Consider the following 27,371-nt stretch of genomic DNA (forward strand, 5'->3'; position numbering starts at 1 on the left):
ATAAAAATGCACTGTGGTGCATTGGGTGGAATCATAAGTATTGTGTAGAATCATCACGACCAGATCCAAAGCTCAAGTCGGAGCCATAACGTGACGCAGCCTGTTCTGATAGAATCAAACCCTTGGGTTGAAAATGCCAATATGTAATCTTAAAGGCCCCTGCATCAATCACTTTTTAAGATGATTTCCCAGTGCAGGAGTGGTTTGGTGGAGCTACCTCAGAAGAATGAGCCAACCTAACCTATTCTAACCAACCCAGTCTCACATGAAATGTGTAACAGCTACGTTGGTCCACAGCTCAAAATGTATGCGTTTTTTAACAACAGCTCACACATTTTAATATCCCGACATTTTTCTTGACCCATTCATTCCTATTGGCCTCCATCCATGTCAAATGACTCTCCAACACAGTTTATGTGCCACAGAGGTAAGCACAAAGTGCCTTATATTTGGGCACCAAAACCTCATGGTTAGCTTTTGGAAAATGTCATGGTTTGGGTTAAATAACTATGCTATTACATAATGAATGTTACATACGTACGTTTTACTTTAAATACTTCCAAGCTGATTTCTGCTGTATCCCAGACTTCAACACGTGTCACCTGGGTGAAAGTCTTGTGTTAACTAACTCAAATAAATCAATGTTTATTTTTGCCTTTTCATGGACTGCAACATAGGTGTTTCCGTGCCTAGACAGACACTGACACTCTGTCTAGGCATCACCCGTCTCAAATGTTAGCATGTCACAATTTAAGAGCTGTCATTGTGATACATTTTGCGCTGTGGACCAACATAGCACTTTATTGTGAGGCTGTGCTGACCACAACATACTTTTAACTGTAATATACACTTAATATACAATAGATGATAAGCGTGTATTCATACTGTTTATTTCTTTCTGGATGTTGCTACACATCATTCAATCATTGAGATCCAGCCTGCTGTAGCTTTGAGAGCGGAGATAGCAACTCAAATTACTTCCAATTTCAGAACATGTAATGTTATCAGTAAATACTCCTTAAAAAGAACTGCTTCTGCAAGGCATTAGATACATACATGCAGTGGTTGACAACTTGCTTTTATGGGCTTATTAGGTTGGCTGTGAACTAAACATGTAAAAGGCAGATTTCCAGTGTGCAGATTAATGAGTGGCAGGTGAAACGTTTTCATCCCGGTAGAGGGCTGCGCTCGTGTGGATTAGAACAAAGGCATCATTATGAAAAAATGTTGAACGTGGTGTGGTTGTTTTTGTGCTTCCTTTCCCTCAGTTACTTCATTCTGAACAAGCGAACAGGTTTCCTGATCATCAAAGAGAACGCCCCACCTGGCGCCTACCAGTTCCAGGTCCGTGTGTCAGATGAAATTTGGCCGGATGCTGTCTCCACTGTCACCGTACACGTGAGGGAGCTGCGAGATGATGCTGTCTACCACTCTGGGTCCCTTCGCCTGGCAGGTAAGATTGAATCTCCAGAGACACACACACACACACACACACACACACACACACACACACACACACACACACACACACACACACACACACACACACACACACACACACACACACACACACACACACACACACAACCCTGTCTCTACCTCAAAAGTTGTCTCTGGTATGACTGGCTGTACATTAACTCCTGGTTGATGACCTTTGACCCCTTCCCTTTCCATGCTGCGTCTTGGTTTCTGGGCCTGCTGTTCTCCGACGGATGTTGTTGTCTTTTGCCACGGTTTATCCTGTTTCTAAACAAGTTATAGAACTAGCGTTAAAAGTTATAGCGGAGTTGTCATAACTTGACTGACAATATTTCATCTGATGAGTAATGTAAGCAATGTAACTTGGAATATGTATGTGGTGATTTCCTCTGCACCGTGCACACTATGGCGCTTGCACTCCATTTGTGTGCAACATGAGCAGTCTAAGACCTTTGTGATCCACCTTTATACAACATGTCAGGTTTTATAAGGTCCACATTATTTCCTTCTCTGTCTCTGGTGTTAATAATCACTAATCGTTTATGAATGTCTGTACATGTTTTCAGTTAGATAGAGTAAAGTCAGCACGGACAGTGTGTGCAGAATGATGTAAATGCAGCTCTGAAAATTACACAGATGTGTAATAACTTACACTGAAACTGACTCCCCCTATGAACTAAAGACACAGTAAATCCCACTGTTACCAGGTCCATAAAAAAAACTGCTTTACTTATAATTTACCTTCAAGCTTCTGCTCAATTGTATTAATTTTATTTTTACATTAACATTAAGGTGCTTCACTCCTTGGGTTGGGCCTTGCAAGCACACTTTAACCAGTTCATGAGGTGCCACAAACACCACTTGTCATCACCCTGCCTGCGATCAGTTTGACTGATGGCCTGTGACATTATTAGTATTACAGAAACAGGTAGTACCTATAATAGTACAATTTAGGATGATGCCTGCTGACAGGGTAGTGTTGTAAAATGTGGTCATTATTTGCACACTTGTCTCCAGTCATATACATTTAATGAGTGCCGATTTCTGTTTGCTCGAGCTGTTTGCAGTGTTTCAGAGGACAGTTTCACTCTGAGGTAAAGATGATTGTACAGCAAAAGATTACACTCACTATTAATTCCTCTCCCTTGACTCATGGGATCTCAGTTGATGTCTGTACACACCCAGAAAAACCTGTTTCCATTACTTATGCTGGCAAAATAATTAGTGGAGGTTTTGCTCAGCCAGCATATTCTCCTCACATGTTGAGCAACATCCATCATTACCTGATGTACAGCACATTGGCTGTCGGCTCCGAATTAAATTCGCTTTAGAGAAATGGGACATGGCTGAAGGATTTTTATGATTTCAGAGATATTGAAATAGAAGCTGACGGAGAGGCCAGCGGATGCTCTCCGAGGACGAGAGGGTAGCAGAGGGAGAGAAAGACAGAAAGGAAAGGGTGGAAGCGGGAGTCAAGCCTCATATGAGTAGACAGAAGGATTTCCTTCTCGTTCTGAAAGAGGGCTGGGATAAATGAATGTGCACAAAACACAGAGGCAGCGTGGTGGAGAGCAGATGGTTCCCACAGTTCAATATTTGTGCAAGATAAATTAATCAGTGTGCAAAATGTAGACAAGCAAATGTGTTTAAGGTGTTTTTCTATTTGTTTGTGTTTCAAAAAGCCTTGTATTTTTCACCCTTTCAATTTGACATAAGAAGGTCAAATTCTTTCAACAACTTATCCCTGTGGGTCGGTCACTTCATTGAAATTTTTTTCAAATCATCAAAAGGCTGTTAGCTGCAGAGCGTATTGATCTAATAGAGTGTAGTCGTAACACAGGGACTTCAGCTGAGAACTAGAGAGCACCGGTGTCACTGCCATGAATACACTGTCAAAATCACCCAAAACGCTTTTAAACTGCAGTTCAGCAAGCAATAAACTCACAAAAAAATGTAAGTTTGATGTTTCAAAACAAAATGCAATATCAAGGATTAATGACTGAGGTGTAGGCAGCAACCAAAACAGGCCTGTGTGTGTGTGTGTGTGTGTGTGTGTGTGTGTGTGTGTGTGTGTGTGTGTGTGTGTGTGTGTGTGTGTGTGTGTGTGTGTGTGTGTGTGTGTGTGTGTGTGCGCGCTAGCGCACAGGATATGGAGCAGTAGCCATTTCTAGGATTTTATTTTTCCATGTGGAGCTTTGGAGTAAACACTCTCATTGATTCTCAGTCTCGGGGATTATGAAAATATTCTACTTATAGCATTACTTACACCCTCCTTGACATTCTAAATCCCATTTCAAGAACAAATGTGGAATGCAATAAGGATGCACAAAGAAAGCACTAGTTAAATCTGCCTCGCTGAGATTAAGGCTCCTTCTGCTTCTCTCTTTCTCACTATTGATGGAAAGGTAAAAAATGTGGTTCACAAAAAGTCCTTGAAATGTCCACATAACATGAGCAGAGAGTGGAACGGATAGTACGGATAGTAATAGAAAGAACAGTCAGAAACATATGATGAATACATACGGTGCACACAGTAGGCCGACACAGTTATATGTTGCACGATGAGGACTCGATAAACTATCCCTGCCAAGAGATTAGCCTTTAACAGAACATACAGTTCTCATGTTGCAGAAATAATTCTCTCTTTTCACATCCATCAGCCCTCCAGGGTACATGGGTAAATATATTACTGGGAACTATATTTGAGATCCTTGTGAGTGCCTTCACCATCCTTACTGATCTGGCACTGGTTATCACTAATACTGCCCAAGGTTTATGTTAGTTAGCTAAAATGTAAGCATGGGTGGTATACTTTTGTTTTATTTATTTTTCTACGTCTGCTTAATAAACGGGACATGAAACAACCCAGTATCGAGGCAAAGCACGTAATACACCCATCAGTCTACTACAGCATCGTCGAGAAAGTACTGGATTTGATCCTAACCGACTTGCTTATTTTGGATGACTTCTGTTCCATGAACTCCTTCTCTAACTCTGGATGTGTGGAGTTTGAAAGTGAATTTATCCAGCACGGAGAGTCTAACAAAGGATGACAACATGTTACCTTTTTGTACTGCAAATATAACATCCAGGGTTTTGATGCAGCACGAAGTAAAAATATTTCAGTTTCTGCTGCATTGATGTTGTCCTGTCTTCAGGTTATGAAGTATCCTACTAAAGCACTGGAGCCTGCCTTTACTTTTAGATATTTATAATTAACATTCATTTAACCCTTCATAATTGATCAGAGTACAAGGTTGCCTTGTCTCACTAACAGTCCATAATTCAAATGTTTTTTTATTCCGAAGGATGTCTGAAAATCCATATTTTTGAAGAGCATCAACCAGCAAATGTCTAGCATTCATGATCAACATTGAATTGATCATGAATATTCTTATTGAATATTTTCTCCCAATAGGTCAGTTGGATAAGCAGCCTCCTGCAGTCTTTACGGTCAAATGAAAACTCCTTGAATCTGTTGGCGTATTGGATTGCCAGAGATTAAACTCAGATCAACCATCTTGCTTGATTCTGAGCAGAACAGCAAAAAAATGGTTTACTGCTCTCCCCAGCTGCCTCTTTAATCGCAGTGGGATCCTGACAAGAACTGGTTTAGATACCACAACACTGCAGTTGAACCATTTGTTGGTTATCCACAAGGGACTTCAGTTTCTAAAATAAAGAACCTAAAGTTAATTATCAACTGTTGTGCTTGTTGTATAGAAAACAGTTCAGTAAAAGTAACAGACATTTACATTACAGCTGAGTGCTGCAGACAATTATACACTTTTTTTTTTTTTTTACTGGCTTCTTTAGCTTCGTGAGTCTTTATTAAAGCATGTTAACTTCCTAGGAGGATTTAGTTCTTTGTAGTGTTACTTAATTTATAATATCTCATTGTATTATTCATATTTTAAAATAGATTTGCTATTGACCCCTTTGCTCTAACTCTAAATAATCTGCCGCAAAGTAAAATATATATTTCTAAAGTAGAATTGCATGGCCACTGACAGCAGTTTCCTTTCATTGAATATATAATGGCGCCTGTTCTCAATGTTTCTTTTCTAGAAACATGTTCTCAAGTGTTTTGTTGCTTTCAAAAAGAAAATTCCAATTAGTTTTCCAAACTTCAAAAGTCATCAAAACAACTCATTTTCTGGACATGATCGAAATAATACCTTTACACAAAGCTCTACTGGGATTCAGTCATGTTAAAGCATTTGACAGGAAGCAGCACAACAACCTTCATTGTCATGCCTCAGTTCCTCTCACAACAGTATACTGCTACATGTGTGGGGTATTTATCCCCTTTTTGCACCTATTTGTGTGAAATCACAAACCTACAGGCAGGAGGGCATCTGTGCGGCGCCTCCGACGAAGCCTCTGGGAAGGAGAAAGCAGTAGTGAGTTGTGAGGTTGGATCAAAGCCAGGTGCAAAGGCTGCCACTCTGTGTTAGGAGTTACTACCCCCTCCCCCCCAGCCTCCATCCCTCCTGACTGTCTCTCTGTCTGCCTGTGCCCTTGTTTCTCCCTCTGGACTGACTGATGGGAGCTGACATTAGCCTCGATCCCTCACGCTGTATCCGCTGAGCCCGTTCAGAGCTCCCTGTCTTGTCTCTTAATGCCCAGGCTCTGTCTCCCTCTATGCACTCACAAACCTAATCACCCTGCTCACCCCTTTATATGTGTGTGTGTGTGTGTGTGTGTGTGTGTGTGTGTGTGTGTGTGTGTGTGTGTGTGTGTGTGTGTGTGTGTTATTTTAGTGGTTTCTCTGTGAAAACCAGTTTGAGTCTCAGAATGCTGATTATGATGACATGTTTGTGATGTTGAGCAGTGTATGGATGTCCTCGGCACTGGTCCTCAAGTTAAAGGATTGGCACTAATTTCTTTAAGATTTTTTGTATTTTTTTTGTATTTTTCTTAAAACAACAATCACATGCCTACATGTACTTTTTTTCACAGCACTTTCACTTTCTGTTTATGCTGCCTGGCACGAGATCCCTTCCTTCCTTCCTGAATTAGCATACGATTCCTAGTTAATGTCACTATATCTCCACTACAGCTGAGCAAGGAAACACTGTCTATGCAAATAAATCTTAAATTGACTAACTGAGACTGTAAAAGCCACATGTTGGCTTAAACTGAATTTTGGAATACCTTAATAGATAGAATAGGGACTGTATTTTATCTCCATTATTTACAGTGGAATCACAAAGGGTTCAAGCTGGTATCATGCCAAAATGCATCAGTCCACTGCAGGATACCATGTCAGTGTCATGTTTCGCCTCGCTTAGGCGTCAAAACTGAGGTGCCTCAGGTGTAGGCACCAAAGACCACGTGGCTAGATTAAGCAAACACTTACTTAGGGCTAGGCACAAAAACTACTGGGCTCGGGTGTTGAAAAGATCATGGTTTGGGTTCAAATAAGTAATTTAATTTAAGTCATCAGTGTTTCCCCTAGCCAGGGGGGCGCGGGATGGGTCGAGCTGAAATGAAATGGGTGCGCAGAAACTGCATTAATAAATAGCAGTAATTTCAGTTCTATTTTGTTCAGGGAGGTGGGAGTTCCTGTCGGCAGGGCGGTCGACCCTCCTAAGACACTGGTGATGTTACAAACGGTATTTAAATTACTGAAAATAGGTTACGTAAGTTAAATACATAAAGTAAGCAACTTAGTTACGCAACGGAAATATTGCTGTTTCCTCACAGACTTGAACCCAAGGCACCTGAGAGTAAGTCTGAGGTTTAATCCATCCAACCGTTATGCCTACTCAGGCTTTAGCATTCTTTCTTCCTCACCAGTAGATGCTACTATCTCCTGCAAACTGCTCATTTAGGTGACTCCTGGTGGGTCGTGTTTCATTATTGGGCCCATTAGCAGAATAAGATAAGAGACGACTGTAAAGTCCACATTGTCTGCAACTCTTCATCCAGAATTTGACCAAAACTATTTGCATATGAAACAGTGGAAGCTTCTAGTTATGATCCATGTTTGCCTTGGCCAAGAAGTGATGACAGCTGGCGTATCATGGGATGTCTTTGGTTGTCAACCACTGGAGGTGCAGTCATTACTGATCAGTTGATCAGGGTGTTGTCTAGCGAATTGATGCAATCATAAGGTTTGTGCTCCTTTCTGACTGTTACAGACTAAAGGTCTGTGCAGGTTGGCGGAATAATCTTTAAGTGTGGTTTATACCCATCTTTATAGATTTCAACTAGTCTTCAGGTTTTTCCCAAGCTTTGATCATGAAACTCTGAAATACTGAGCAGCTGCTGCAGAGCGAGTATTGACAAATAAAACAAGAGAAAGATTTACTCCACAGCTTGCTGCTTTTTATGATTAGAAACAGAACCCTAAATTGTAAAGAGCGTAACTACTTTTAATTGGTACAGATAATAAAACACACGCTCACTGGGAAACAAAGTGAAAACATAAACAATATAGTCAGATAATGTGAGACATTTTCAATAATTTAACATTGTAGCTCTTAATTGTTCGGGACCTTTTTTTTTTTTTTTTTTTTTTTTACTTTAGCAGTTTAAAAGTAATTGGATTTGTTCTTGAGTATTGGTGGGAAAAATGAGGCCGATTTGATATGTTCCAACCCTGTGTACGTTTGTGTGTGTTCCTCAGACATCACAGCAAAGGAGTTCATTGAACTGAAAGGGAAGCAGCGGAGCCGCTACGAGCTGCTGGTGGACTTCTTGTCTGAGATGCTCTCCGTTCCACCTGATGATGTCAACATCTTCAGCCTCATGGACGTGAAGGAACAAATGCTGGATGTTCGCTTCGCCGTGTACGGTGGCCCCTCCTTCCTCCAGCCCGAGAAGATGTACGGTTATCTGGCCGCCCACAAACAAAAGGTAGTTCACTCATTGTGTCCTTTAGCCTTTTATACACACTGACACTTAAGGTGCGCACAGTCAAGTCCTGTCAACCTGATTGTTTGGCTGGCTGTTCGTTGGTGTCTGCATTCCAGCTCTTGATTGACTGACAACACAACCTTTTGAATGACACACATGATCTTACCAATTGCACTCCACTGAGTGAGTGCACTGCAAAGGCATCGTTGAAATCCTACATGGGTGGGGGGCAGCCTTCCAAACAAGGTTGTGCTCTCGTTCTCTGCGCTTGCACTTGTTGGTTGCAAGCTGCAGTTTTGCCTCTGGCAATGTTTTGGCTGAAGCCTGAGTTAAATTCTAAAAAATCAAACATGTCAGTCAGAATGAAGGACATTGTCTCGGTTTGTTACACGGTGTACTAACAATCAGAATTCTACACACAACATGGTTATAAATCCAACTGCATCAGAAATAAAACTGTTATGGAGTAGTGTGTTATATATCTCTGACTCATCCTGGACATCCTTCAATGCTTTGAACAAAAGCTGTATGTCATCAGTAAACTCAAAGCAGTCTTTGAGTTATTCCTTGGAAAAGTACATTTTAACCAATTTATTCACCCATTTTTGTGTACAAAACAGTAAAGTACAGTTTAATCAAACCCACTTGCAACCAATAGTTTATCCATACTCTTGTCTTTCTCATCCATCTGATGCGACACAGTGTCTGTATCCCAACAGCTTCGCCACAAGCCACGTCTTCACTGGATTACAGAATCGCTGCAGACCTCCCTGTTTAATGTGCATTTCACCAAGTGCGAACTACTTACTGATGTTCCCAATCCCAGCCATGCTTTAAATGGAAAACTATTTGATGTAAATAATTAATACTGTCCTATAAAACTTATGTTGAACATGTTGCTAAAAAAAATTAGAATTTATATTGGATTCCTATACTGAACCAGAGCTGGATTCTCTACAGAAAAAAACAACAAAACTACAATTCACCATACAGTAAATTATGGAGAGACCCTGTTTACTCATGCAGCTGACACTACCCTTAAATCACTGGATGCTGTCTCATACAGTGCGATTTGATTCATTAGGCTCAACAGCTTTCACACTCATCACTGAGTTATATGAGTTAGATGGTAAATATTAAGTGGTTCTGAACTGGTGGGTCGCAATTCAAAAGTCGGTTGTGGAGCCATTTTGAGCGGGTAACATATGTGTGCGTGGAGAAAAAAAAATTAGGTGAAAAATAAAATGCCATTCAAAAAAACAAAAACTAAAATCTTTTGAGGATTTTCAAGGACAACTTCAAGAGCTGAGGACATCACAAAGTGTAAAAGTTATTCAGGTTTTGAGGCAAAGCAGGTACTCAGCATCCTACAACTCAACTCACCATATTTTATTATCCTCTAAGCTCCACACCACTGCTGAAGACCTTATCTTATCTGCAGTTGTTGAAATGGTCAAAGAGATGCTGGATCAATTTGCATGCTGTTCAGTATGTATCCGCTGAATTGGCAATTACTACTATGGTTAAATTCAGGTTCTTAATTTTAGTATATACATTGTGTGGTTAAAAAGCATACAGTACCTGTGGAGATAAATATCTTTCATTTAATTTGATTTTTAGCCTCAGATGCACTTTTGTTGCACTTTTGTATGTCCTGTTTGCAACTGTGGATGACGGCATTATGTAATACATCAAAAAAAATGTTGTGAAATAAATTTAACTGGCTCAAACATTTCAAAAAAATGTAGCTGTGACTTACTGTAATAACTACTTAAAAATGTGGACCCTGAGGTCAGACTAGTTGAGAACCATCAATCTAGAAAGTAGAAAGATTGAGGTAATTTTCATCTACATCACATCTCATTAAAATGCAAGTAGTGTACAAATGGGAAGACATTCACCAGCCTTGACTTCCAAACTACCAAACGTTCTTTCCTTGTTCGTAATGGTTCTGTAAAGGATGCTTTTATACCCTGACTGACAAGTGTCAGGTTGGGGGCTGGTTGCCCTTTTTATGGTAACATCATTTAAGCATACATTAGCCACTTAATACATATTTAAAAAGGCTTATGATACTAATGGAGCCACTGCAGCTTGATTGGCAGCTGGGTCTGTGTCTTTTTTATGTGCACTTTGCATTTTCTCAATGGGTTTAGTCCAGGTTCTCCTCTGTCTTTCCACATACCAAACACCTGCAGGTTAAGTGAAGACTTGAGTTTGCCTGACGGGATCCTGTACTGTACTTAAAACATTTTCATCTGTTGAGCTTTTGCTCGACATAAGATCTGCAATTTAACATTTGGTGAGACATTTAATTCCTTTGTCTCACTTGTTTTTTATTCAGCCAATGAAGCAGCTTTAGCCGAGTGCATCAGCTCAGCAGCACACATTTTCAGTTGAAACAATGAATCAATGCACATCCATCTTGTTTTAATCAACCATTCATGCTGTTGCTCCTGCTGTTGTTTTTCATGAGAGCCTTGCTGCTTTTATTCATCCACCCACACCACATTCACCTGCCTATAGATATTTTTAACCAGTGCTACCTGACTAGTCTGTTTCATATGCAGCAGTGACCCATACATGCAATGCTGATTATCAAACTAATATTAAATGCATTATGACATATTCTGACTTTCTGCATAGCACATGTCGTTCTTTTGGATCCTTGAGTCAAAAAACTGCAATCTGTCAAAAAGAAAGTATACACACTCAAAAGGCAATTGAACATGTGGTTCACCATGTTAGACAGCCATGTTGAAGAGTGGCTATAAGGTGCAATCATAAACTTTGAAACTGTTCCTGTTACACACAAAGTGTTTAACATTAGTGACCACTGACATGTGCGCATTTGCGCTTCACTGTGGACCTGAAACCTGAGCAGAGTGCATATCAAATTTTGAATCAAGTTTTTGGGGAACAGACAGAAGTCACACATCGAGCGAGTAGGCAAAATGGAGATCATCGATTGTGTTGTTGTGGAAGAGCAACTTGCATGTGTTCAAAGCCCTTTGTACAGCTGTGTTGTTATGTTGGAGAACCCAGTTGCCATGGCGCCACAGTTCAGATTGTTTGGACCAAATGTTTTCACTGAAATCCATCAGACTGTCACAGTAGAATTTAGTGTTTCCAGTCCAATGGAACAAATTTTACGGTGCAAAAGCCTGCGAATGTCAACTAAACCCTAGTTGCACCGTTGACCTGACGTGTCTTCCTCAGTCTTGGAAAATTACATTCTAGCTCTCTTGAAATGTGTATGTTTCTCAAAATACCTCGCCCGTCTCATTGTTTCGTTGCCATAGGCTTTCTGAAGAACCTCAAGGGTCTCCGTTGCTGCTATCCTGAATTTGACACAAAACCTAATATGCACTTTCTGCTCAAGTTTGTGGTGAAATCACAGCTGTGCTCGAACCAGTGGTCACATCGAACAACGGAAACACAACAAACCTTTTTCCACCATTGGAGAAGTAACATATTATTCCAGCAAGAATACACAAAGCCAAAAAAGTAATGTCACCATCGCAGGGAGTATCGAAAAAGCCATTGTTCGTGCTCCTAATCTCATCATACTAGCAGTAGCAGCCAAGCTGGCCTCAAACCGCTGGAACAGACTCGCTTGTCCATTCAGTCATTACTGTGATAGAAATCAGACTTGTAGCTGCTTGTCTATTTGACACTATGTAAGTACCATTTTCATTTTTCTACTTCACATTTTTGTATTTAATTATGTGACACCTAAAAGTAAATACAACTGAACGTAATGCTATCCCTCAAACTTCAAACTAAAAGGAGAGTGTTCTTATCCAGAAACAAGTTATTACATTCAGTGTCATTTACCAAAGACGTGTGAATCCTTAAAGTCTAACAAACTTGCTGAATATTTCCCCTCCTCATTAATGGTGGTAAATGTATACTGTGATAGTTATCTATGTTAAATAATCAATGAAAAAAATATATATATATTTTGGACCATATCGCATACGTTCAGCATTAAAGGCATTTGAAGGCTTATCAATATTGGGTGGACCAAGTAATTGTTCTTTTAGTAGTATCATTTAGTTATCTGATTTGATAACAGTGTACCAACCATAATGTTGAAGAATATTTGTATGTCATGTTATGCTTTTATTTGATATTTGCACCATATGTTGACAGGGAATGAGGGTAAGGAGAGCTGGGGAATGATATGCAGTAAAGGTCCAGCTAGCTGAAAATTGAATGCATTATACGCCTTAACCACGCTGCTATTGGGTCACCCGGATGATCTTAGAAATCGTTGAACTGATGAGGAGAGCAACAGTTGCCAATAGGACATATACTAGATATGACAGCTGTTAGGATGAAGTCCAATCCTCAGACCATCATGCTTACACACTCTCACGTCTTACATTCTCAATTCAGACAAATCAGATTAGATGCTTTGATTATTTTATTTAAAATGAGGGCAAATGATAACTCATGAGGTATACAAATTAATGACTATGTTAAACAGTAATATTAAAAACATTTAAAAAAAAAAAAGTTATTTGGTTATTTGATTGATATAAATATACCATGAAATTATGTCATTAAATTCATATTTCCTTTTATACCAGGCAAAGGTCCTTGTTCTGGGTTTAAGGACTTCTTGTTAGACATTTCAGTAAAGGATGTTTCGTAAAAGTGAGAAAGAAACACAATAACTGTCATTGCATTCCGCTGTATTCAGCTTTATATAACCCCTAGCATTACATGGCATTAAAGAGTCTCTGATGGTAATATTCCTCAGCTGTACCAAATCTGTTTTCCCCTTTTAAAAATTAGCTCTAATTGCCAAAGACACAGCTTGTTTAACTTGTCACAACAAGCTACTGTGGTGAGCGCACTTGACTTTTTTTTAGTGTCTCAATATATCATCCTCAACCGTAGCGTACACTTTCAAACCATTTTTGTTATTTAGGACACGCGGAAGTGAAGCCTGATTTAGGTCATTGTCCTGGATGATTATTTCTGGGCCAACCAGGAAAAAAAATATATATTTCTGCTGACTTCATGCTCCATGAGTGTGGAACATCCTTTTAAATCCAACCTAATTTGATTCTAACAGAAATGCATAGTGTGGATTATGTCTGTAACACAGTACTTTGGATATTGCACAAAGAAAAAAAAAACAGAGCAGGAGTCTGTCAAATGAGAGGGGTGTGTAAAATGACATGGATCTGTGTGTATTTGGTCTTAAATTGTCTTAATAAATTACATTTCACCCTCTCAGGAGGACAAGCTGTGCAAAATTCTAATAATAAAAAAAGCATATCATCACAACAGAAAAGAGAGTTTCTAAACCACAACGATTTGACTTTATCACACTGATGCTCCCTGGCCGCTGGCTTCAGTCAGACCTCATTTCACGTTTCAGAAGTCTGAATGGAAGTGGGACGTTCCTGTGTGTGTGTGTGTGGGGGGGGGGGCGGTGGGTGGGTGGGTGGGTGGGTGAACCACAGAAGTTGAATTGTATGCATTTCACAGCAGGGAGCGAAAGAGAGCGAGCTGAACTGGTGTCCTCTGAGGGAGCGATGAGCCAGTCTGTATTTGCATGTGTGTGTCTGTGAGGGTAAAAAACACAGTATATGTCCTGAGTCCATTCATGGTCATGGTGGTCAGTTCAGGTCAAATACCGCACTCTTCTTCTTTGCCTCTCAACCTCTGGTTGTTTCATGTGATTGTTGTCAAGGAAGAAGACAGGAAGATTAGAGATGCAGAAAAAAAACATGAAAGTGAAAGTGAATAAGTTTTTACTATGACAAAAGCCGAGAGAGGCAGAGAGAAAGATGTGCGAGCGGAGAGGTAGCCGAGGCTTTCAGGTGTGATTTGCAAGCGGAGCGCAGAGCGTTTCATCTGAATTCAGCCAGGTTCTCCAGAGAAGACATTGATCAGAATGAGATGTGAAGCGTGGTGAGGGAGAGGATGAGCGGGAGCTGGAGAGATATGAGGGGTGCTTGGTGGACGAGGATGAGAGAAACAAAGAGAAAGAGGAGGGGCGGGCGTTAGGGATGCAGGGGATGAGGCTGTGCTTATTATTAATGTTCTCAATTCTCCAGTAATGCCTCAGAAGTAGGAGATTTTAAAAAAAAGAAAAAAAAGTCTTTATACTCCATGTCCCCCTATTTCTCCCCGCTCTACCTCAGTAATAAACCTCATCCCTCTGTGTTTTCAATCCAGCAGGCTCCACTTGACTTTTAATGATACTACATTGGTTTTTGACTTCTCAGGGATTATTGATATGGTGCTCCGATACCACTAGTTATTGTCATTATATTAATGTGGCCCTGAGGGTATGTGGGGAGGATTGTGGAGGCTTCTCAATGCATCGGAACAATAGTCCAAGAAACAATACATCCCCCTGGTCCTTTATTCCCTGCTATACACTCAGTTCTTCCTTTCAAAGGTTCAATGTATGCCTCTGTGCATTTCACATTTCCCACATTTGGGGGACTAGATACAAAAGATGCGGCATGCCAATGTCTTTGCAAGCATTTAAGTTTTGAGGGTTACAATGCTCCAGAGCAGGGGAGCGTAGGGAAATATTTATACGGTCTATAGAGGAGGGAGATTTGTTACATATTTCAAACTAAAATCTTTCTACATAATAATGATACAACTTTAGAACTCAGCCCCTGCTGAAGAGGAGTTAAGATGTTGTCATTATCCATGAATGAGAAATAAGGAATATAGAATGAGGGAAACATTATTGTGTTCTTCTTCTATCAATAATTCAAAATGCCTTCTTGGTGGTCCAAAGTCACAAGAAATACAGGCATGAATAAATCTCTCTTTTGGCTTTCACTGATCAGGATGACACCATTACTGTAGTTCTCTATACATGTGGTTGGATAAAAGGCTTTCAAAACAAAAAGCAAAAAGTTATTTTTAGGTGAAGTTACTATTGGCCGCCTACTCCTCCTGCAGAACCACCTGACAGCCAGCATCACGCTGACTTTACCTCAACCTTCCTCATCCCCACGTCTTCCTCCTGTGTGTTACCCTGTACCTGCTGCCCCCCATCACCACCTGCTCCACATCCATCCATCGCTCCCTTTCTCTCCTTCACCTGCAGAGTAATCCACTGTCCAACTTTTGATTTGTGTGCTCAGTATGTTTCGAACATGTATTTTTACCTTCTACATATATAAATAACTTGTTGATGTGTTGCACCGTGGGTGGGGGGGGGCAATCTGTCTGCGTTACCTGTTGCTGCGTGGCATCATTTCATTTCGGCGTCCATTTTAACAGATCGGAGCATCCACACTGCCCGCTGAGACACAGCGGTTCGCCATTTATAAAATAGAACCAACGCCTACGTTTTTTACTCATGCCGTGACCGGTTCCCAGCTGATATATACAGGGAAACAATATATGGTCACATTTGTACTGTATAATCATAGCAAAAACCCAGTGTTGGCTCTAATTATATCATGACGACACTTTACCGGGTGAAGAGCGTGTTTTTCCCTCTGCTCTCTTCGTCCCTCCCTGCCGGTGTGAGTGACTGTGTGTGTCTCGCTATGAATGGGGGTAAACACAAACCATTTGCCTGCTCTTTGGTTACAACTCATCACTTGTCAGACATCAAAAATTCTATGCTGATGGCCATTATAAAGGAGAAACTCGTTGTTTCAATGGTAGGACCTGCAGCTGCAGCATTGCAGCTGACACGCAGCCGGTGTGGACATACACGCACAACCACGCTGCAGCTGAGCAGCACGTGAAAGGTAACGCACACAACAGGCAGGCAGTGTGTTCCAGGCTTTATACTCACCATAGAGCTCTAATTTGTAGTGTAATAGGTACATCTGACATCAATCATTTGTGAAACATACACATGCATTCCGAGTGACCACTTGTGATCCAATAATATTCCTGCTCTATATGGAAAATGAACACGTACATCACATAAGTAAACAAGTAAATAAATATGTTAACACCTACAGAAACAAGAGGAGACAGAAGTCAAAGCAGTAGGCATTTAATAAAATGAGATCAAGAGATAGCGGATCACTCGCTGAGGTTAATAGCTGCTTTCAAGGCAGACAGAGATCTGTATACTGATTCGTGAAGAGCTGTGAGAAGTGTAAGCCTTGGATATAGCTGCATATGTATATTATGATCCACATTTTGTGATAAAAACAAATGATGCGAACATAGAAAAAAAAATTCACATCACATTTGGTCAACCAAAACAAACTGTCATTCAATATTCAACAACACAGATCTAGAGCACAGTGAATGCGGTTTAAAATAGATACAGTCTACTGTCTCCATGTTCAAATTCATTTGCTGTAAGGCTGCACATCCCCTCAACAAAATTTAAGTCAAGGGAAACCAAAGAATAGAAATAATTTCACTATCAAGTGGAAGCATTGATGATACAGGTAGGCAAATGAAAGCAGTTTGTTCTGCATGGAAAAAACATCCCTGTTGATATTGTCAAATGTACAGTGTTTAAAGCTCAGTCAGCAATAACAATGATCCATAAAACATAATCCTTATCAAAGTTACAGCCATTGCAGCACAGACACTTTGGGCAAATAAGTGGAAGAACTTAACTGCATGGTTAGTCAGTGCAATTCACTCACACTGAATGAAGTCCAATCAGTCCAGAACATTGAGCATGAAGTGACCCGCTTTCGTGTTCAACACTGTTCACACTCAGTGTGTCGGTGAGTGTGTCGTACTCTACGGAAGACCATGTGTATGTCAACTCAGTGGGAACCTACTTGACCAATGTCACTCACAAGTCAAGGGCAACACATCCAAATGCAAACATATACACACACAGACACACACACAAACTCATATACACACATACAGTACATACTTAATTTCCGTAAAATGTTCCTCTCCACAGCTTTATGTAACTGCTCAACCTGGAGAGTCATAGTTTCCTGTCTGCCTCATCAACATTTAGCCCACGTTTCCAAGAACCAGTGCAGAAAAACAGGGCAATTTCCTCGACATAAACTGCCTCCTACAGTAGGCAGTTTATGTCGGATGTTAACGGATTCACACAATGAATTTGCACTTTACACCTCAATGTTCTGCTACTGATGTGTGTGTGTGTCCAAATCTGTTTATTGGTCTGTGTAAACTTTATTAGCCAGACATGATTACCTACACATGCAATTCCAGGGAGGTTTTACCTCCCTGGAATTTTGTTCTGGGTTTTGTTCTTTTGGAAATGTTCTCAGTGAAAGTATACATAGTAGACTGCAGTATAAAAGTTGTTGAAAGAGGGTAAAGGACATTTGATGTTTAATCTGGATCAGAGTTAGTTTTTTTTGTCTCTCTCTCTATGTAAGGGCTATTCAAAGGCAACTGGACGTGCTTGAAGTTCCTCAAGACATTTCACCCTGACTGGTGGGTTGATCCAGGCTTTTAAACTCTTATGGGGTCATTAACACCTTGTTGTTGAGGTCACATGTGAGTCACTAACCCACCTGTCCATGTGACTCTAAAGACCCTCATGAGTCATGATGTGGATGGACGTTAAGCTGCCTGGTGATGGATCCCAGGACTACATTGGAAGTGGTTGATAAGTGTTCACGTCCTGTGTTTTGTGACGGTTGACCCAGTTTGACCTCGATGACCTCTTTCACTCCTCTTTTAAACAACTAGTGTCCCCTGGATAAAAATATGTACATTGCTGTTCCCATATGATATATCCGTATGATATCCAGATTTCCTTCAGATGTCGGTGTACTGCTGACAAGTTGTATCTCCTGTGTTGTGCCAGGCGCTGATGAAGTGATTGCTTCCCCAACTGAGCATTTCTAATTTCATTGAAATGCATACACCGTATTGTTCTGCTTATTGTATGCTTTGTCCTTGGGGTGAACACATTTCTGCCTCAGAGTGTTGGGGGACTTGAAGTGTAAAGGGACGCTATGTTTGCTGAACATGCTCCTGGGTTCTTTTGATACTTCTGCAACCTGAAGGGATAACAATGTTGTTCCATTTATTGTCCTTCTATTCTGTCTGTTCTGTGTCTTTTTGAGGGATTTGTGAAGGCCCGGTTTGGGTAATCGCACAATTTAAGGAATTTCTTGATGTGTATTTGCTCTGTCCTTCTGGGTAAGTTCTGAGCCCACAACTTGTGCTCCAGTGGGTGGTGAGAATCCGAGTAAAAATTGATCTGTGTGTGGGTTTTCTTTATACTTGAGGCAGCTGTCATCTTCAATATGCAACGCACAATCCGAGAAAGCCAGACTACTTCCTCTGACGTGCTCCCAAGTGAACTTGATGTTGTTTTTCCCAGCATTGATGTGCTCTGTGAAGGCTTCCACTTCCTGTGTTTTGATTTTGATCCAGGTGTCTTACTTATACCTAAATCAGTGGCTGGGAGTGATTCCTAAGGCGATCAGGACCCTGCTTTATACTTCTTCCATATGGAGATCGGTGACTATTGGAGACCGCTGAGCTCATAGCACAGCCAGTGTCTCATGGCAAATAAGCTTAATTGTAGTCAAACGCTCCACATACTGGGTCCTGTCTGCCTGTCCTTTGATCACTTTTTAGATTTGTTTTTAAGTGCCCTCTTTTTTAACACACAAATTAAACACACTGATGGCTTCTGTCCAACAAAAATATGGCAGAACTTTATGAAAAATAAAAACAAAATGTGTCTGGTGGTATGCAACAGCTGCCGCTTCCTCACAGTTCAAAAATACTTTGCATTGATGGTCTCTCCCTTTATGCTATGTAGCCAAGGAGTTGACCGTACGGTGTGAAAAGTGTCCAGCGTTTCACACTCAGTGTTTGGACCGTTAGGTAAATTTAGTGCACTGATTGTTTCCACACCTGACAGAGTGAATGCGCTTATGCACTCAAAATAGGTCATAAGTAAGCTACTTGGAAACTATTAATAGCTTTAAACTATTTCCAACTAGTAATAGTTTTAAATTGATCAAACAGCTAAAACTTATCTCTGTTCAACATAATTATATATTTCAAAGTTTTGCCCGGGGAAAAAATGCCTTAAAGTGGCTTAGATGTAACTCAAGACATTTTTCTCTATAACTAACCCCACAAATTGATGGGATTGGGTCCCTGCATATATGATGTATTAAACCCTGGCTATCTCAATCTGTGTCTAAGAGACTGTTTGTTTTGCTCTTGATATATCATAAAAAACACCAAATGACTGGTGGATATGTATAAACACATTTTTAACCAAAAATTACCAAAACGTTTACAGTATAAAAATAAGATTTTGACAACCTAAACAAAGCCTAATTGTCTTTTGTGACCCTTCACTACAGCTGCTTCACTGTAAAAGCTGTCGACAATGTCAGTATTCAGTTCACCACGCACTTTAAAAGCTGTGGATATATAGGTGAATAGAAAATGTAAGCCTCGACTCTAGACATTAATAAATGGAGACTAACTGACGTGCATCATAAATAATCAAATTAAAGGAACTAGTTTAACAGTTGGCCTTATTTGTGTGTGAAGCTGGTGAGGGATGGCTTTCTCTGTAGTGGCACCTCCTATCAGCGCAAAGGAAAGCGTACCCTGTCATAATATTCATAGGCTTAGAGGTAAAGGTCCAATAAAAAGAGACAGGTGCCGGCAGTACTTAACATTATAAAAACTGTAGTAACATTTCACCTTGTGTGTAACCAGTGTCAATGTCAGTTTTCCATTTAATAACTCCCTTCTTTTTCTCTGTCCCTCTCTACCCAGCTCCAGTCCTTCCTGCAGGTCAGCGTGTTCCAAATCCGGGTCGACGAGTGTCCCGGTTCAGAGTGTGCCGGTGCAGGTGGCTGCACCAACATTTTGAATGTGCGGGACACACCCACGGTGGTGGACTGTGGGACTATGAGTCTTGTATCGGTGACAGTGGAATCCACAGCGGTGTGCTCCTGCCCAGGTCGAGAGCAATCCCATCAGCCCTGCGCCGCATATCCCAGAAACCCCTGCTTCAATGGAGGAGTGTGTGTGGACACTCAGCATGGCTACAGGTGAGTGGTAAATGAACGGAAATTCTGAAATCAGAACAAGGATGAACATGTCAAAGCAATCCATCACCTTTTCCCATGACAAGTAAACCAACAAATTATTCACTTTTGTAGTTAACCACATGATATAAAACTGAACCCAAAATGTTGATATCTGCATGCTCTGAGATAACAGAGTAAGCGTCGCACAGATGGAAAACGTATGTGTTTCTATGGGTAAAAACATGCTTTTAATTTGACATGCTAATAATCAATACTCTTTAATTTCCTTAATGATCTATATGGGACAGAATATCTAAAGCATAGATTGCTTAAAAGTAAAAAAAATAATGAATTAATATAATGATGCAATTTGTAGAAACATAAAATATGATAGTGTTGCTGTATGTCTTTAGTAAATGTATACTTTTGGTTTGATTTTACTGAAATATATTCTTTGAACTTGTCTCCAAACATGGATATTTGTAAACAAACACTATGGATGGCTTTTATTTCACACCTAAGAGTTTTGCTTCTATCAAAGTCAGTAAATGTCAAAATGTTTCTGGCATTTTCTTTGTTTACTGAATCCCAACATGTTATCATGGTTTAGGAGCCAGCGGAGTGAGATAGAGTTGAGACAATCACAGTTATGGACAGGGTGATGGAAAAATCACAAATACCACAAAGGGTTATTTAGAAGATGATTGTACAACCTAATGGTTTGGTTATCTGTGTTTCTATGTGTGTATGTTTTTAGAAATTAAAGTTGAGGCCATGTAGGGAACTCAATTCTTTAAAATTGTATTATCAAGCTCTGAATCACAACATAAGGACACGGATAAATCAAAGACAATTCATCTGTACCATGCCCGAATACCATTTCAGTGACTTTACAGAGTAAGGTCAAGACTTTACAACAGTATAAAGAGAAACCCAACAATTCAACAGTTCCATTATGAGCGATAGAGGAGAGTAAAAAAGGACCTTTTAACAAGAAGAAGCCTCAGACAGAACCTGACTCAGGTTGGTGGCCATATGCCCTGAGAGGAAAGAGAGAACCACGTAGAGAAACAACAGCCAGTAACAGCAGATCAGAAACATGCAGCTCTGCAGCCGGAGACAGTCTTGTAGAAAGGTATTGGGAGAGAGAGGGCAGAGAGGAAAAAGCACAAACTACAGGAGAGAATAGATACAAAGTCAATGACATGCAATAGTGGCAATAAATACATGGAGAGTTAAAGAGATGAGAGGAGAGGAGCTCATTGCATCATGTGAGGTCCTCTAGTCGCCTCGGCCTATAGCAGCAGAACTAAGGGATGATTCAGGGTCTGTGGAGAAGTTGTCTCCCTCTGAGGCAGCATATTCAGAATTTTGACAATTTTGTGTCGGTGAAAGAATTCGGTCTAAGAGACTTGTTTGCGTGTTAGTTGATGGACATATTCATGTCATAGATAACTCTAAGGGTCCCCGCAGTAATGCTGGACGTCAAAGGAATGCCCTTCATAGTGATTATATGGGTAGATAGTGGGTTTCTGAGGTGTTTAGGGCCAAATACAATAACTTCAGTTTTGTCTGAATTGAGAAGTAGAAAACAAAACATGCTAGTTTGACTAACTGATTGGTATCATCTGGCTTCAAACATATATACATATGGGTGTAACTCACCTGGCGATTCTTTTGATTTAACGATGAGAGGGTTTCTCATTGTTTTTTCAAAACAGTATGCGTCCTTTCCATTGTTGCTGTCCACATGACACTAAACAACCTTCACGACAACTCCAGAATACTTTCAAGATTCAATATTGTATTGCTATTACAACATAGTCGACATGAATTTGGTTAAGTGAGCTCAAACAAAACAGAAACAAAACCCTCACATCACACATGGTGGGATATATAAGATGTAACTGAAAAAGAGTAATAGTAAATAATCAAAACAAGCTTACCATAGAAGTGCTATCACTACAACTACAATGTTTATATTGTATCCTGCTATAACTCCTGCTTTTATAAAAAACCTGTCTAACCTGCTTCGGATATCATTCTGTTTTTTTTAAAGAAGGAAGGACGTTCAAAAGAAAATAATAGAGGTTAAAAGATTCATGGGGGATCTTGTGCAATGTTTTTCCCGTAGTGTAATGATGCAGATTTCAGCACGGAAATAGATACTGCTGAAGATATAAATCTTTGAAACCAGGTCACATTTGTTTTGTCACTTTTAAAACTGTAGATTTTAGCAAATATTACTTTGGGGACTTTGCTGGTAGGGTGGTGGACTGTATGTGGGAGTCACAAAAGATAAACAAAACAAAATGTCAGTAATATTTTTTTGGGGACAAAAACCGAGGTCTGTGACAGAGCAGTGAAGTGTATCAGACTTTTTACTGCAGAGGCAATACTTAGCAGGCTCAAATCATGGCTGGTTCTTTGCATAACATGTCTTGACAAAAATAATATGTATAAATATCACCAGTCTGTTTCTTAAAAACACCACAAAGCAAAGTTAGTAGTTAGTCTAACTAGTAGTACCGCACAAATGTGCAGATTAATGAGAACTCTGTCCTTAAGAGTAAAGCCTTATAAACCTTGAAGTTAACAAACCATTTGACATATCAGTTCTAGACACACATTCTGTCCTTTCATCCATTTTCCAGTGATATTAGCACAAAGATTATCCCACCCTGAAAGACACGAACTATTACAAAAACATTAAAAAAGGTGTAATTGCCATTGGAGGATATTGGATATGGCTAATACGTAGGTGTGGTAGTAAGCCTCTCCACTGCTCAGCTAATCCCACAGCTTGTGAGAGGACCAGGCTGGAGAGCAGACATAACAGAGAAAAAGAAATCCCAATCATCTCATGTTGTCGTTGAAAAGAAAGCGTGCAGCGTGCAGGCCTGTCCAGAGGTTTGTATGCTCTTTCTTGGACGTCGGGATCAATCAACATCTTTGAGTGCGAGGTTTATGACAAGGTTTTGCTTCTGCCAGATATGAAGAATTCCCAGTGCTTCTACAGAGTTCTACTACCTGGCCTCCAGACTCAAGTTGCTGCAGCATGTGGGATGTGCTGTCTGGTAATAAACCAGGTTCTAGTTTAGCTGATGCTGTTACTGTCCTGCCTGCAAAATATTATAATATTAATAGGAAACCAACGATCACTTATTGTATTCAGTTTTTATTTTGAGCCTAAACTTAAAATATAATGGATTTCTGGTCAGTCATTTCTACCCATGCAGAAGGATGACAATATATTTTACAGAAAAGGAAAAGAAAGAAGGAATGAAAGGAGTGAATACAACTAAGCATATGCTTTTCAGTCTGTGTGTGTGTGTGTGTGTGTGTGTGTGTGTGTGTGTGTGTGTGTGTGTGTGTGTGTGTGTGTGTGTGTGTGTGTGTGTGTGTGTGTGTGTGTGTGTGTGTGTGTGTGTGTGTGTGTGTGTGTGTGTGCGTGTGTGTGTTATATGGGTGAGTGTGAAAGAAATTAGCAATTCCAAACAAACAACCTGCCCAATACCACTTAAGAAAACCTTCTTTAATACGATGGCAGTAAATGTTCTGATCTAACTGCTGAGCTATTCATGTGAACTCCCAGGTCTTTACACACTAGTTTCACTCATTAAGTAGTATGTTGATTATTATGTTGGTTGAATGAGGTTTTGCACAGTATTTCCACTCGTGCTAATGGGAATTATTGAACGCTGTCCAGAGTTATAGCTGTTACGGGTTACTGTTACTTGAATGGGTTCAGTATGTGTTGGCAACAGCAACACTCACATCATGAGACAAGGAGGCTCCATTTACACCAAGCATGTGTGACAGTTTTTTACAACCGTAGTGTTGTAGTGTCGTGTGATTTACAAGTTGGGCTCAGACAGGAGGTGATGTGAGATGGAACTGTGGTTGTCTTTGCTGTTTTGATGCTGTGACAGAGACGCGACTGTCATGGCAGGACACCCCAATGTTACGCAGATGTGAAACAGACAAGGTGATAGGAGATTGCAAAATATTCCATCTGCCTGGGTGAGACATATCTTACCATCCTTTGGTTCTGTAACAGTTAGGTCATATTCAGAGGACAAATCTCCCCACAAGGAATTTCAAAATATACCTGAATATGAGTCATGCAGTGTGTAAAAGCATCATTATATTTCTTAACTGCACAAAATAGCAATTACAACAATTGCAATGAACCCACCCTGGCCTTTCTTCTTTTCTACTGGACTGCTACTATTCAAAAATGTTATATTTCGAGTCATGTCCTTGATCCAACTGTTACTTGTTAAAAGATACAGGGCCTGATTTACTAAAGGTTTGCGCGTGTAAAATCGGGCGAAAACTCCACACCACCCGCAAAAAAATGTCCAAGCAGGTTTACTGACGACGTGCAGTGAGGATCGTGTCTTTCAAATGTGCAATTTAACACACGTCGTCCAATTTGCGTGTTTGCCTGCATGCTTATGTAAGTTTGGGCGTTTCTACTTGAAGGTGCAAAATACTGGGAGGGAACAGGCAAATAGAACAATTTAGCACCTGCAACGATATTTACTAAACATGAAAGTAGAAATAGGAGAAGTGATCGCGTGTATATTTTAAAGGAAAGGAACGTATTAATCAGGTGCGCAAATCTGGAGAGACGACTGCTGTTGTTGTGGTGAGAAGGAGACGCAGGGAAACCAAAGAGTATGTAGGGAATGTGTTTTACACCCGTGGAAATATTTTTGAGATGTCAGAGGCATACATTATTCAGACATATCGTTTGTCCAGCGATGACATTTCTGAGTTATTGAATTAACGAATGATGAATGACAGCCAATAACATGGATTATCTTACCAGCAATTAAAAAACTTCTTACGACTCAGCATTGTCCTGCCTCTATGTCATTCCAACATATCGCTGCGGGTATATTGTACCCAGTCCCCTTATTCAGTTGTCCTGTCCCGGGTACCGAATGTGTCCCGCAGAATTCACAGGTAGCTTCATAAGGCTCCCGAGCGCTTGAGAAGCACTAAATGAAACATATTCACCTGCTCATCAAAGAAAGAGCTGAACCTGCTGATCGGTGTTTGTTATAAGCATCTCGTTCTCCGTCCCTCCTCTTTTATTTGCCGACGTTTTATTAGTAAGGTAGTCAAGTTTTTTCACCTTTCTGTTTTTCCCACAGTATTGACTTTCTTGCTAATAATCTCCTACATAGCGTTTTGTTCTTGTTATATTTATCTTTCTTAATTTCAATGGGATCGGATTTCCTTTTCCTTTTGCGGTCGCTCTGTTTTACATCGCTGGAATCCCTTTAACACATGTAAACCCCTCATTTAAATAAAGCACCTGATTTGCACCTGATATCAGTGATGCAATTACTCTTAGTAAATCACCTGCAAAACGGGTGCAAAATAAACGTGCAATTTTTTTGAAAAAACACACAATTTAGTACCCTTTGTTTTGAGATCTTAGTAAATTAGGACCATCGTGTAAAATCTCCAGATATGACAGCACAAATCGGCTCAAATTGAGCATTCACTGGCAGGATATTATCACATTTTGCAGCAGGTGGGTTCATAGCATTTCGGTTGCAATGGCTCTGTTATAGATGCAAGACATCAAGGGCCCCAGTTCCAGACAGAGTTTAACTGTCTGGCCTATTCACAGACCAAAAGAATAACAACAACAAAAAGAGTTCAGAATATTCTTGGGGAGGCAAACTCAAAATACAGCTCTGGTATGCTTCTGTTTTTCCTACCATTATAAATAGAAAAGCTTGTCACAACCTCCTTCGAGGTGAAAGATCTAACATGTTAGCTGTCACATACTGCCAGTTCTTGTTGCGAATCTCCAGCAAATAGTGAACTGAAGGAGAGTATCCTCATTAGCATAAACCAGTTTGTAAACAAGGCCAAAAGTGGGGTGGGAACATTTCAACAAACCCTTTCAACTACAAACAATCATGATGAAATAAGAAGCTCTTTGGTGCTTCTAGTGGTAGAAGACGCACGATGACCCTGTTTAAACTTGACGTAACTCAGCCCGATGCTGTGCGTATCCTCCGGCTGGGCTCTTTAATGGTGGAAGTGAAGGGCTCTTTGCAACCAATTAAATAGAACACCAGTGTGTGAGCCGAAGCTTTTATCACTGTCTCCACTGGAACTCCATGCAGGCTTTGAGTACTATGATGAAATGAATAGTCAATTCTCACACTTGCACTGATTTCAGAGTTTAAGAGCTGAAATCTTCGTTTTGTACATCATTGCCCTCTTTAGCGGTTGGAGGAACTCTTAGCTAATTAGCTATCCAGCCTGAAGGTGATGTCAGCGTGGTATTCGTCCCATCTTTGTGAAGTGGCATGTTCAACAAGCCCAAGGTGCAACACAACACACGTGTTTGGACACAAGGGAGATGCAAAGGAGACAGAAAGCTTATTAAGGTCGCGGTTCAAAGGTTTTTTTGTGTGTGTTGTTTTGGAGGCTGTAAGACGGTATTAACGTTAGCAGGGTAAATTGAAATGAAATGATCAAATGATTTGTGTGTGTACGTGAACACAGCAGTATTCTCGCGGGTATATGCATAGGCAAGTTGCGCATTCATGAAACCAAATCTAGCAAAGATTTATATATTTTGGGTACAGATTATTCCCAAAAAATAAATGATGTTTGGCTTTAACACCTTTCATGGCTCCGACATGAAAATAAATAACTAGAAATAACAATTTAACTAAATAACTATTTAAATAATAAATAACTATAAGCTTCACTACGTCCCCAGACATTTTCATTTTATGTAATTGTATCATTTAATAGAGGACATGGAGAGGCTTGATGAATCTCAGGCCAAAAGAGTTCCATCGAAAATAATTGGGTGAACCTGTGAACTTTTAGCAAGAAATAATGCTAACATTAGCTCCTTAACATCAGTCATATAAGTTAAATGTCACTTAACGCAGAAAATATAATTATATATTTAAAATATCCAGTGGTGAAACTTAACAAAGTACATTTACTTATGTCCATAGTTCTCACAGGATAGCACCGATGTAAATATATGATTATCTTATATAG

At 40.1% G+C, this 27,371-nt stretch overlaps 1 protein-coding gene across 1 annotated transcript in view; it reads left to right on the top strand.

Annotated features, from left to right (window-relative positions):
• Nucleotides 1-27,371, top strand: part of LOC138627487 (neural-cadherin) — a 258,275-nt gene that overhangs the window by 139,210 nt on the left and 91,694 nt on the right. Inside the window, exons 24-26 of the mRNA XM_069709839.1 lie at nt 1,269-1,453; nt 8,114-8,343; nt 20,062-20,339. Coding sequence (XP_069565940.1) covers nt 1,269-1,453; nt 8,114-8,343; nt 20,062-20,339 — 693 coding nt within the window. The remainder of the gene's footprint in view (nt 1-1,268; nt 1,454-8,113; nt 8,344-20,061; nt 20,340-27,371) is intronic.

This window comes from Brachyistius frenatus, unplaced genomic scaffold, assembly GCF_029030835.1.
Source record: "Brachyistius frenatus isolate BFR_SWC_R1_liver_20210118 unplaced genomic scaffold, ASM2903083v1 Contig_86, whole genome shotgun sequence".
NCBI lineage: Eukaryota > Metazoa > Chordata > Actinopteri > Embiotocidae > Brachyistius > Brachyistius frenatus.